The following is a 12676-nucleotide window of genomic DNA, read 5'->3' on the forward strand; positions in this document are numbered from 1 at the left end:
ATCATCTCTTCTACCTTTCTTGATGATGCCTTTACCATAGATTATGAAAAGTGGATTGTTATAAATTTTTAGAGCATTATTATTATTTTTTTTTGCCACACGCGGGCCTCTCACTGTTGTGGCCTCTCCCATTGTGGAACACAGGCTCCGGAAGAGCAGGCTCAGCGGCCATGGCTCACGGGCCTAGTCGCTCTGTGGCATGTGGGATCTTCCCGGACTGAGGCACAAACCTGTGTCCCCTGCATTGGCAGGTGGACTCTCAACCACTGCGCCACCAGGGAAGCCCCTGTAGACTTTTTAATGATGGCCATTCTGACCGCTGTGAGGTACCTCATTGTAGTTCTGACTTGCGTTTCTGTAATAATTAGCAATGATGAGCATTTTTTCATGTGCCTATTGGCTACCTGTAAGTCTTCTTTGGAGAAATATCTATTTAGGTCTTCTGCCCATTTTCGACAGGGTTGTTTGCCTGTTTTTTTGTTGTTGTTATTGAGTGGTATGAGCTGCTTGTATATTTTGAAAATTAAGCCCTTAACAGTCACATCATTTGCAAATATTTTCTCCCAGTCCATAGGTTGTCTTTTCGTTTTGTTTATGGTTTCCTTTGCTGTGCAAAATCTTCTAAGTTTGATTAGGTTCCATTTATTTATCACTGCTTTTATTTCTATTGCCTTGAGAGACTGACCTAAGAAAACACTGGTTCAATTTATGCCAGAGAATGTTTTGCCTATGTTCTCTTCTAGGAGTTTTATGGTGTCATGTCTTATATTTAAGTCTGTAAGCCATTTTGAGTTTATTTTTGTGTATGGTGTGAGGCTGTGATGTTGGAGGGGATGTGGAGTAAAGAGAACCCTCCTGTACTGTTGGTGGGAATGTAAATTGGTGCAGCCACTATGGAAAATAGTACGGAGGTTCCTCAAAAAACTAAAAATAGAGTTGCCATATGATCTAGCAATTCCAGTTTTGGACATATATCCAGACAAAACTATAATTCAAAAAGATACATGCACCCCTATATTCATCGCAGCACTATTTATAATAGTCAAGACACGGAAACAACCTAAATGTCCATCAACAGATGAATGTATAAAGGAGATGTGATATACCCACACACACACAATGGAATATTACTCAGCCATAAAAAGATTGAAATAATGCCATGTGCAGTAACATGGATGAACCTAGAGATGATCATACTAAGTGAAGTAAGTCAGAAAGAGAAAGACAAATACTATATGATATGACTTATATGTGGAATCTAAAGTACACCACAAATGAACTTATCTATGAAACAGAAACAGACTCAAAGATATAGACAGCAGACTTGTGGTTGCCAAGGGGGATGGGGGAGGGAAGGATTGGGAGTTTGGGATTAGCAGATTCAAGCTATTATATATAGGATGGATAAAAAACAAGGTTCTACTGTATAGCATAGGAAACTACATTCAATATTTTGTGATAAACCATAATGGAAAAGAATGTGAAAAAGGATATACATATATATAACTGAATCACTTTGTTGTATAGCAGAAATTAACACAACATTGTACATCAACTAAACTTCAATAAAATTTAAAAAAAACAAACAAACTACTCTTTAGGGGAAAAAAATGTCAGTTGAAATTCTCCAAAAGGAGCTAAATAATGGCAACATTTTCAAATATTACTCTAGTAGTATTTTTATTCATCTATTAGTGGGGTGGAGTGGTAGGTAGAATTAAAATTATCTAACTCAGCTCTGTCAGTAAGTTGGTAATTTTAATAATCACCTAGCCTTCTTTAAAACCTTGTATCTATGAGCAACCCATAAGGTTACAATGGGAAAAGGCAATGTTAAGTTATGCAAATGATTTAACAAAAGATACATGAATGTCAGGGAAGTTAGGATTACAACCAAGCTTAATAGATAAATGTTTAGATTAATCCTTTTCATCAATAAATTAAAACTATATGAAAAATTGATACAATCTGTTTATTAAGATGTAAAATCAATTGGTTATTTTGAAACTACCAGTTGTATTTAGTCAGTAATAATGAAAGTAAACACCAATATTAGACTGAATATTAGAGAACATAAAACACAAGTAATAGTGGCTCTTCTTGTTTTCCCCTTTAATTCTCAGTGCTCTTGGCCTCTTTATGATGTCACCTCTCAACATCACTAATTGGAACTCACAGTGCTTAAGTCCTGGCAAATCATAGGTGGGGGAAATGTCTGTACCAAGATCGTAAGTCCTCTTGTCAAATTTTATGTTTTAAAATAACTGAAATGCTCTAGTTAACTTTACATTTATTCTCTTTAATGTAAAGAGATGTTTGTTGTATTATTATTATTATGTCACCAACAAACAAGAGAGTGTGTGTTTAATAGACACTTACGTTCTCAAGCAATATCGTAAGTCTTGTTCTGATCCAAGACTTAACTAATTCATTCACTTGGATAAAATATATACATGGCTATGGATAATTCTTTTTCCATGTGATTCTTCGTTTTTTTTATCATATTGTATTTTGGATCATATAGAATGAAAGAATTCATGATTGACATTCAGATAACTATCATCTCCTTAGAGGCCATTTGGAAATTTATAAGAACTTTTTTTTTGTCACAGTGACTAAGGAGTGCTGCTGAACTTTACAGAGCATGGGTCAAGGGTGTTAAACCTTTGGTAGTAAGTGGGGCAGCCCAACACAAAGAAGAACAACTAAACACTAATTGTATCCCCTTGAGAAATATTGAGTATGCAAAAGTATTTTGCAATGAAAAGCAGACTGTGCAGACATGGGAAGTTTGATGATAATAGTGTCCTTATTCTTAATTTATCTTGTGTTAAAGTGAGGTAGGAAAATAAAACCTTTCAATTATGTATACCTTTTTACTGTGAAGACATGGAACAAAGGCAAAGGCATGTAACTCTGGAAATATAAAGGAAAGTGTAACTGGGTTTTCTTTGGACTCTACTGTTAAAGAAAAGATAAAACACAAATCTTGAAAATAAAACAGGCTTCCCTGTGCCTACCTCATTATACTACAATCACTACTTTAAAGGACAATCTTTAGTAAAATGTTTGACTGTATTTGTCCTGATTACTTTAGATGTTGAGTGACTTGCTCATTATTACACAGTAATCTCTGCTTGGGAATATACCATGACAGAATAACAGCATATTGTACTTACTTTAAAATGTTTAAGCACAATAAAATATTGATTTCATTACTACTATCATGAGGATTGTGTAGCTTTCAAAGGACTTCACCATAATGGTCAAAACCTATTTTTGGTTTTATGACTATTTCTTTATGTTGTTTTCTACTGTAATCCCCAAACTCTTGTGCTATTGTTGAATAAAAGTGTGGTTGAATTCATAATCAAATGGCTTCATTGTTAGCCAATGAAGCCCACATAAAAATCCTTAATTATCATATTTATCATATTTCCTTAGGCTCAAGTGGCAACTTCCCATTCTCTTAACAGAGAATTTGAGATGCAGAAAATAATTTTCTTCTTGTCTTTCCTCTGAACTCTTCTAACAATGATAGGAACTTAATATTAGACTTACATTTCTGTGCCATGACTACCAACTTTGTACCTGATAAAGAAAATTCTCCTCTTTGAGCTCAGTACACCCCCCGCCCACTTAATCTTCTTTAATACCTTTATTCATCCAAACTGCAACAACCCAAGAGTTTCACCTCTTCTTGCCTTTGTCTTCAATCCAGGTTGTGTCAGTCAACTCAATCCTTCCATTATTAATACTGAATAGGTCTATGACTTCTGAGGGAAGTGCAAGAGGTTTGCCCAAAGATTTGGCACCAAATAGGTATCTAAAAATCTGAACTTTAAAAACCTCCAGCATTAGCTTCCAGATCTCATATCCACTGTACATTTTATCTTTCTCTCCCTTGTGCTGCATTAATAAGCCCTCTCTTACTATCTTGGCCTAGGGATTCACCTTGATATAAAACAGGATTTACTGACTTTGGCACTATTGACATTTTAGGGGGGATAACTCTTTATTGGAGTTGAGGACTGGGTGGGGGGCCGGGAGGAATGGGGGTCCTGTGCATTATAGTGAATTAAATTTATTTAATAATTATAGGGCTCTTCATATTTTTGTTGTTTCATCTTGTGTCAGTATTGGTAAATAAACTGAGTTTTACAAGGAGCTCATCTATTTCACTTGAGTTGCTCAGTTTATTATAATAACATTGTTACTGATATTCCTCATTATCCTTTAAAATCTATATAATTACAAAACCTTCATCTCTCCAGATATTGGTAATTTGTGTGTTCTGTTTTTCTTCATCAGTTTTCCTAAAAGTTAATAAATTTTAATAATGTTTTCAAAAACAAATTTTGGATTTTTATATTTGCTCTAATTTGGTTTTTTTAAATTTTTATTTTATATTGGAGTATAGCTGATTACAACATTGTGTTAATTTCAGGTGTACAGCAAAGTGATTCAGTTATACATATACATATATCTATTCTTTTTCAAATTCTTATCCCATTTAGGTTATTACAGAATATTGAGCATGGTTCTCTGTGCTATACAGTAGGTCCTTCTTGGTTATCTACTTTTAAATATAGCAGTGTGTATATGTCAATTCCAAATTCCCAATTTATCCATATGCCTCACCTTTCCTTTTTGGTAACCATAAATTTGTTTACTATGTCTGTGTGTCTGTTTCTGTTTTGTAAATAAGTTCATTTTTATCATTTTTTTTAGATTCCACATATAAGTGATATCATATGATATTTGTCTTTTTCTGTCTGACTTACTTCACTTAGTATGATAATCTCCAGGTCCATCCATGTTCCTGCAAATGGCATAATTTCATTCTTTTTAATGGCTGAGTAATATTCCACTGCATATGTGTACCACATTTTCTTTATCCATTCATCTGTCAATAGACATTTAGGTTGCTTCCATGTCTTGCCTATTATAAACAGTGCTGCAATGAACACTGGGGTGCATGTATCCTTTTGAACCATGCTTTTCTCTAGATATGTGCCCAGGAGTGGGACTCTGGATCATATGGTAGCTCTATTTTTAGTTTTTTCAGGAACCTCCATACTGTTCTCCATAGTGGCTATACCAATTTATATTCCCACCAACATGGTAGGAGGGTTCCCTTTTCTCCACACTCTATCCAGCATTTATTGTTTGTAGACTTTTTGATGATGGCCATTCTGACTGGTGTGAGGTGATATCCCATTGTAGTTTTGATTTGCTTTTCTCTACTAATTAGTGATGTTGAGCATATTTTCACATCCCTCTTGGCCATCTGTATGTCTTCTTCAGAGAAATGTCTATTTAGGCCTTCTGCCCACTTTCTGATTGGGTCTTTTTTTTGATATTGAGCTGCATGTGCTGTTTGTAAATTTTGGAGATTAATCCCTTCTTGGTCACAATGTTTGCAAATATTTCTCCCATTCTGTGGGTTGTTTTTTCTTTTTGCTTATGGTTTGCTTTACTGTGCAAAAGCTTTTCAGTTTAATTAGGTCCCATTTGATTCTTTTTATTTTTATTTCCATTACTCTAGGAGATGCACTGAAAAAGATATTGCTACAATTTATGTCAAAGAGTGTTTTGCCTATGTTTTCCTTGAAGAGTTTTATAGTATCCAGTCTTACATTTAGGTTTATAGTCCATTTTGAGTTTGTTCTTGTGTATGGTGTTAGAGAATGTTTTAATTTCATTATTTTACATGTAGCTGTCTAGTTTTCTCAGTACCATTTATTGAAGAGACTGTCCTTTCTCCACCGTATAGTCATGCTCTCCTTTGCCATACAGTAATTGACCATAGGTGCGTGGGTTTATTTCTGGGCTTTCTATTCTGTTCCATTGATCTATATTTCTGTTTTTGTGCCAGTACTATATTGTTTTGATTACCATAGGTTAGTAGTATAGTCTGAAGTCAGGGAGCCTGATTCCTACAGCTATGTTTTTCTTTCTCAAGATTGATTTTGGGACTTCCCTGGCGGTCCAGTGGTTAAGAAAAGAATCCACACTTCCAATGCAGGGGGCACGGGTTTGATCCCTTGTGGGGGAACTAAGACCCCACATGATATGTGGTGTGGCCAAAAAAAAAAAAAAAAAGATTGACTTGGCTATTCAGGGTCTTTTGTGTCTCCATACAAATTAAAAATTTTTTTGTTCTAGTTCTGTGAAAAATGCCACTGGTAATTTGATAGGGATTGCAATGAATCTGCAGATTGCCTTGAGCAATATAGTTATTTAAAGCTATAAAGTTTTCTCTATGTACTGTCTGCAGTGTTCCACAATTTTTATTATAAATTATTGTCTATTTGCTTCTTTTTCATAAGTGTGCATTGTAAATTGTTTGACTGCTGGTTATTTAGAAGGAGATGTTTATGTTTCAAATGTTTATGTACTTTCAATATACTGTTGACCCATGAATAACATGGGCTCTAGGGGAGCCAATCCCCACAAAGTCAAAAATCCACACAGAACTTAATAGTTGGCCCTCCAAATCTGTGGTATTACATTCAGGGATTCAACCAACCACAGATCTTGTAGTATGGTAGTATTATTGAAAAATATCCACATATAAGTGGACCCATGAAGTTCAAACTCTTGCTGTTCAAGGGTCAACTGTAATTTTGTTATTGATTTTTAATTCAATTGCTTTATGATCAAAGAATATTCCTCTGAGATTACACAGAAATTAATGGACCATGCGTATGTACCACTTTTTAAATCTCAGATTTAATAATATTGTTTCACGACATTGTTCCTCTTTCAGAGCATTTAGAAAAGAGAAGTTCATAACCATGGTTGAAAATCAAAATTTATTCAGCAGTGTATAAATGTAGATTGGCTAGGTTTAAACCTAGAGATATAGTAGGGTGAGTAATTTTAATGCACGCCCTCAGTTAAGAGATCACTAGACCAGGTAACTTATTAGTCAACACATCTTGAATTTTATTCAATTAATTCATTCAAATTTTTGTAGAGTGGCAAAAATGTGCCAGGTTTTTTACTGGGAACAAAAATTTTAATGAAGGTACCAAGATATTTTTGTACTGCACTTTATTCTTAATATTTATGTAATGTTGAAATAGGAAAACACTGTATGAGCATGTGTGTTTTTATGTGTGTGTGTATGCACGTGTGTGTAAGCCCCAAACTCACTCATGATCAACAATGACATTATTTCTGTAATATAATGGGATGATGTATAATAATATTTCTTTAAGAGATCTTAATATGTACCTCCATTACAAATAAATAAGAATTAGATATAAAACTCCCCTTTGTGAGAATAAACATGCTCATATAGTACTAAGACAAATGGAAATTTATAAATAGAAACTACTTTGCAACAGAGTTTTATTTCTCATATTCTCCTAGAGAAGAAAAAAAGTCAAAATCCATATCAATGCTTGTGATATACACTGACACAAACACACACACACACACACACACGTACACATTCACAGACAGACATGCATGCCATTGAGTGATTTGGATTTGGTTAAATTCTGAGATTATTTTGAGGATCTGATCTCACCTAGGCATAGTGTTTTTAAGATGATGTCTTATAATTCTTTCAATGTCTTATAGTTCAATTTTAAGAGAATTTGGAGCATAAAGTGGGGAAAAATTCAATCATGGTGTCACATTAAAAAGCCCATAAATGTCCATATTTCAGATATGCATTTTGGTGAGGTTTTTATTTTTAATGTTTTTATCCATCTTGTTTTAGTTATGTTGAGTTTGTGTTAAAAACACATATTTGCTCATTTCTATTTTTCTAGGATGAAGTAATCTTACATAATAATAGAGATCTAAGAATGTAAAATATTTCTCTAGTTGGTCATGGCAAGTGTTTATGTACAGTAATGATCATTAAATAGAATGATTTTGTATAAATTAATTAAAACTTTCCCCTCTTATTTTAATAGCCAAAAAATGAACTTTGGGACATATGATAATTACATCCCAGGTAAGAAAGTTCAATTTTTTTAAACAGGTATGATTAATTTTAGGGATAAGTGGTAAACAACAGCTGTCATGGAGTATTACTAAAAATCAGCTTTTAATTTTCCTAAGCACCTTTGTCATGGGCTCAGTGAATACCTTCTAAAGATATTTTGTCTTAATATCCACAGAAGATTAAGTGAATATGTTCAGCAACATAAAGGTGGACATATTTACAGGTTAGAACTCAAACAGTTAGATAATCTTACAGTTGAAAGGCAGTGTAAAAAAATGGATAAATAACTTCTTACCTGTGTCAGGAATGTCTTCTGCTACATTGCTGATATTCTATATCGGACATATAATTGGCAAAATTGATTACTTGACAAGGCCAGTCAATCTGATGGTGAAGGACTTCTTATATCAAGTAATCAATTTTCTCTCATATATTAAACTTAAATATATCTTTCATTCTGCATATTTTCTCATTGATCCTGATTCTATCTTTAGGAGACTCACAGGACAAGTCTATTTTCTCTTATATATAGCATTTTTGTACATACTTAAATAGACGAGGATATCTCTCTCACAGGTCTTATTGGTAACCTAAATATTTTTAACCAGTTATATTATAGTTTCCATGTAACTCGATCCTCACAATCACAATTCTGTAGGTACTCTTTATTTATCAATTTTCTTCATTAGTATGCCACTGATGACAATGCAGTTCTTGGGTGTATGACATTTACTCTTGTAGCTTAGAATATGGTTACTAAGGGGATCTTAAGCGTTAGCCTTTATATTCAGTCATATATTTACTGAATATTTTAAATAGGAACTGTGCTAAGTACTTTGGGAGCTACAGAAGTAGCTACCATAATTTCTGTTCTCAGTAGAATTGTATTCTAACCAAAAGAGTATAAAGCAAAAATCTAGATTGGAAGAGATAGAAAAATTAAAAGGAAACAGTAAAACTGTTTTTTTCCATTTACATTACAGACTATATTAGTTTCACAATGACTATATAATTAACTACAAAACTAGTTAAAATTTAAAAAAATCAAATTTTATTTTCTCATATTAATAGTACAGAATTTCAAACATTACCAAATACATGAAGCCATAATTTGAATCATTTATTAATTTACATATGATTACTTACTGCCATTTTATTTATTTATTTTTTCTAAACGAAACCAAATTTATTTATGAATTATTAACCTCTTTACAGTATATGGGCAATGGGAAAGAATGGGCAAGAGAAACTTACTGCCATTTTAGATCTGATAAAATTCTATTTATTCTAAAGTGTATGCTTAATGTTTTCTTATTTTAGACAGTGAATTAAGTAAAAAATCATGGAATCAACAACATTTTGCCCTGGTATTTCCCAAACCACCACGGCCAGGAACAAAAAGGAGATCAAAACCTTCCCAACTACAAGACAAAACAGTTCCTGTGAGTATTGAAAAGATCACATAATTTTACTGGTAATAATCTTGTGAAATCATGTATAGCTATATATGTTACATATCATCATTGACCAATGGGATTTCTGTGATGATGGAAGTATTTTATATCTTTGCATTCCAATTCCAATATGGCTACTGAACACTTGAAATGAGGCTAGTGCAACTGAGCAGCTGAATTTTACATTCAATTTGATTCAGTTCACATGTGGCTTTTAAATGTCATATTGTACAGCACAGTTAAAGGTAACTCAATTCTACTACTTGGAGAAAGTAGATATATTTAATTTGCATTTCAGTGTTTAAAAATTATTCCCTTATTTCATATTAAATATTTGCTCAGCAATCCCACATTATAGAAAATATGTATCCAAGAAGCACAGAAATCTGGAGATCCTAAGGCTACAGTTAGTATGAACATTCAGAAAATATTCCCCAGTTGGAGAAACCCCCTCATGAGAATCATGGAGTTACATTATACACTAAGAAGTTTCAATGCTTTCTCATTTCCTATAATATAGAATTCCAGATTTTGAATATTAGAAGATTAATATTTCCCAATGTTTCTGGAATCATCAAGGAATATGAAAATGTTCCAAGAAAAGTTTTCACAAAATAACATATCATCAACTCTTGTTTATTTTAGGGAATATATTTAATCAGTAGTAACCTAGGTTTCTTCTGTTTTCTCATATTTTTTTTCCTTTCCTTTCTTTCTTTATTAAATTTATTTTTCCAGCCATTAACATTCTTTCCAAAATTTGCTATTTTTGCAATTAAGCTTTTAAAAATATTTGATTAGGAGTTGAAAACAGAATGTACCATTCTGCTCAAACTAATGTCCACTGAATGTTATAGCTTTCATTATTGCAGTTTCCTATCTGATACTCAAATTATATCTTGTCAGGCAGAGGAGTATTAGGCTTTTACTTTTTTTTTTTTTTTTTTTTTTTTTTGGGGTATGCGGGCCTCTCACTGTTGTGGCCTCTCCCGTTGCGGAGCACAGGCTCCGGATGCGCAGGCCCAGCGGCCATGGCTCACGGGCCCAGCCGCTCCGCGGCATATGGGATCCTCCCAGACCGGGGCACGAACCCGTATCCCCTGCATCGGCAGGCGGACTCTCAACCACTGCGCCACCAGGGAGGCCCTAGGCTTTTACTTTTAACCACAGGTAGCATTCTAAATTCCAGAGACTCTGAATGTGACAATAGAGACCAGGATATGCCTGAACATGAAACTCTTAGATATTAGAGAATAATTAGTTTCTGAGTTAGCATAGAAATGGAAGGTGGGGAAGACATTCCAAGAAATCTCAAGAACACAGAGTAAAAAAACAAAAAACAAAACCAAAACCTAAATCTCTCATGATTGTGAAGAGAGGTTCTGATTTGTCATTAGTCAGTGAAGTTCTGTGAGAATTTTAACATAAAATCTTGAGGGAATTATGAAGATCCTCTAAATTAAAATTAGGCCTTAAATGAGGCATGGCTGTCCTTTAGTACAAAAAAGGAACAAAGTTGAAAAAGCATAATAAACTATGCAACCTACCATTTACCCACTATTTATCAAAATCTAAAATCTTTTCATGGTTGAAGTTAAATGTATTCAATATCTGGTAATAAAGGCTGTGTAACTCACACACAAGTTGTTCATTATTATTCTAACCAATATTTCAGAGATATGATGAAGACAAATTAAAGGGATCTCATAAGCCACCATTATGGATGCACCGTTCTTTAATGAGAATTTCTGAGAGACCATCTGTTTATTTAGCTGCTAGGAGGCAGCCTCCACAGAAACCAGCTCAACACTCCAGGGAGGATGCTAAAGATGTAGCAAAACCTTTATCTCCATCAATAATTAAGAAAAGTAAGGAAGACAAGAAGGACAAATCAGATTCAGAAGCAGAGTCCACAGTTTCAGAGGAAAAACTTAGGAAAGGTTCAAAGAAAGAACCAGAAGCTAAAGAAGAGAAAGCAGATGCAAAGAAAGATGCCAAAATAGAGAAAAAAGGTTCAAAGAAGGGCAAGGAGCCAGTTATAGAATGTGAAGATGAAAAAGCAGGTGCAAAAAAAGGTTCTAAAAAATACAAGAAAGGTTCAAAGAAGGACAAAGACTCAGCTACAGAATCAGAAGGTGAAAAAGGAGATGCAAAGAAAGACTCTAAAAAAAATAAGAAAGGGTCAAAGAAGGGCAAGGAGTCTGATACAGAAACAGAAGGTGAAAAGGGAGATGCAAAGAAAGATTCAAAAAAAGATAAGAAATGTTCAAAGAAGGGCAAGGAGTCCATTAAAGAACCAGAAGGTGAAAAAGGAGATGCAAAGAAAGATTCCAAAAAAGATAAGAAAGGTTCAAAGAAGGGCAGGGAGTCCATTACAGAACCAGAAGGTGACAGAGGAGATGTAAAGAAAGATTCCAAAAAAGATAAGAAAGGTTCAAAGAAGGGCAGGGAGTCTGCTACAGAATCAGAAGGTGAAAAAGGAGATGCAAAGAAAGATTCCAAAAAAGATAAGAAAGGTTCAAAGAAGGGCAAGGAGTCCATTACAGAACCAGAAAGTGAAAAGAAGGATGGAAAGAAGGATAAGAAAGGGAACAAGGATTCAAAGAAACCTGGTGAGAAAGGAGATGAATCAAAGGACAAGAAAGATTCAAAGAAGAAGCACAGTAAAAAAGATAAGAAAGATGAAAAGAAGCCCAGTGAGGCAGATAGTGAGTCAAAAGATGCTGCCAAGAAAGAGAAGAAAGATGCTAAGAAAGAGACTGACACAAAATCTGCTGAATCAAAGAAAGATGCCAAGAAGGATGCAAAGAAAGATGCCAAGAAGGGCAAGTAGGCCTTGGATGATAATTCAGAAGAGTATTTGATGGAACAATTTTAGTAGTCTGAAACTGAATATATGAAAAGGGGGATTCAAAGAATTAATGAAATAATTTTTTAAATGGGGGAAAGAAGAACACAAAGATGGTCTCAGAAAACCTTCATTAAAAATATAAGAAAGACTTAAAAGGACTTGGAGGATACTTATGCTAAATTTGGGGATACGAAGAATTCAATGAAAGATCCCTAGAAAGATTCATAAAGAATATTCAGAAGTTAATGATGTTGAATCTGTGGATACAAAGAAGAAAAAAATCAACAAAGGCGTCAAAAAAATTCAAGGATGCACATATTGAAACCATAGATTTAAACAACCTGAAATTACACCCACAGATTTAAATAAAGAACCATAGGAGTCATGAGAAGAAGTCAAACAAAT

The 12676-nt window shown here is 33.9% G+C and overlaps 1 protein-coding gene across 1 annotated transcript; it reads left to right on the forward strand.

Annotated features, from left to right (window-relative positions):
- Positions 1 to 2211: 2211 nt before the first annotated feature.
- CYLC2 (cylicin 2) lies at positions 2212 to 12253 on the forward strand (the record flags this gene model as incomplete). Its single annotated transcript, XM_081237894.1, has 4 exons — positions 2212 to 2228; positions 7935 to 7975; positions 9287 to 9408; positions 11096 to 12253. The coding sequence occupies 4 exons, from the start codon at positions 2212 to 2214 to the stop codon at positions 12251 to 12253; spliced, it is 1338 nt and encodes a 445-aa protein (XP_081094020.1).
- Between the last annotated feature and the right edge of the window lie 423 nt (positions 12254 to 12676).

The sequence above is a fragment of the Mesoplodon bidens genome (assembly GCF_964165515.1).
Source record: "Mesoplodon bidens genome assembly, chromosome: 6".
NCBI lineage: Eukaryota > Metazoa > Chordata > Mammalia > Artiodactyla > Ziphiidae > Mesoplodon > Mesoplodon bidens.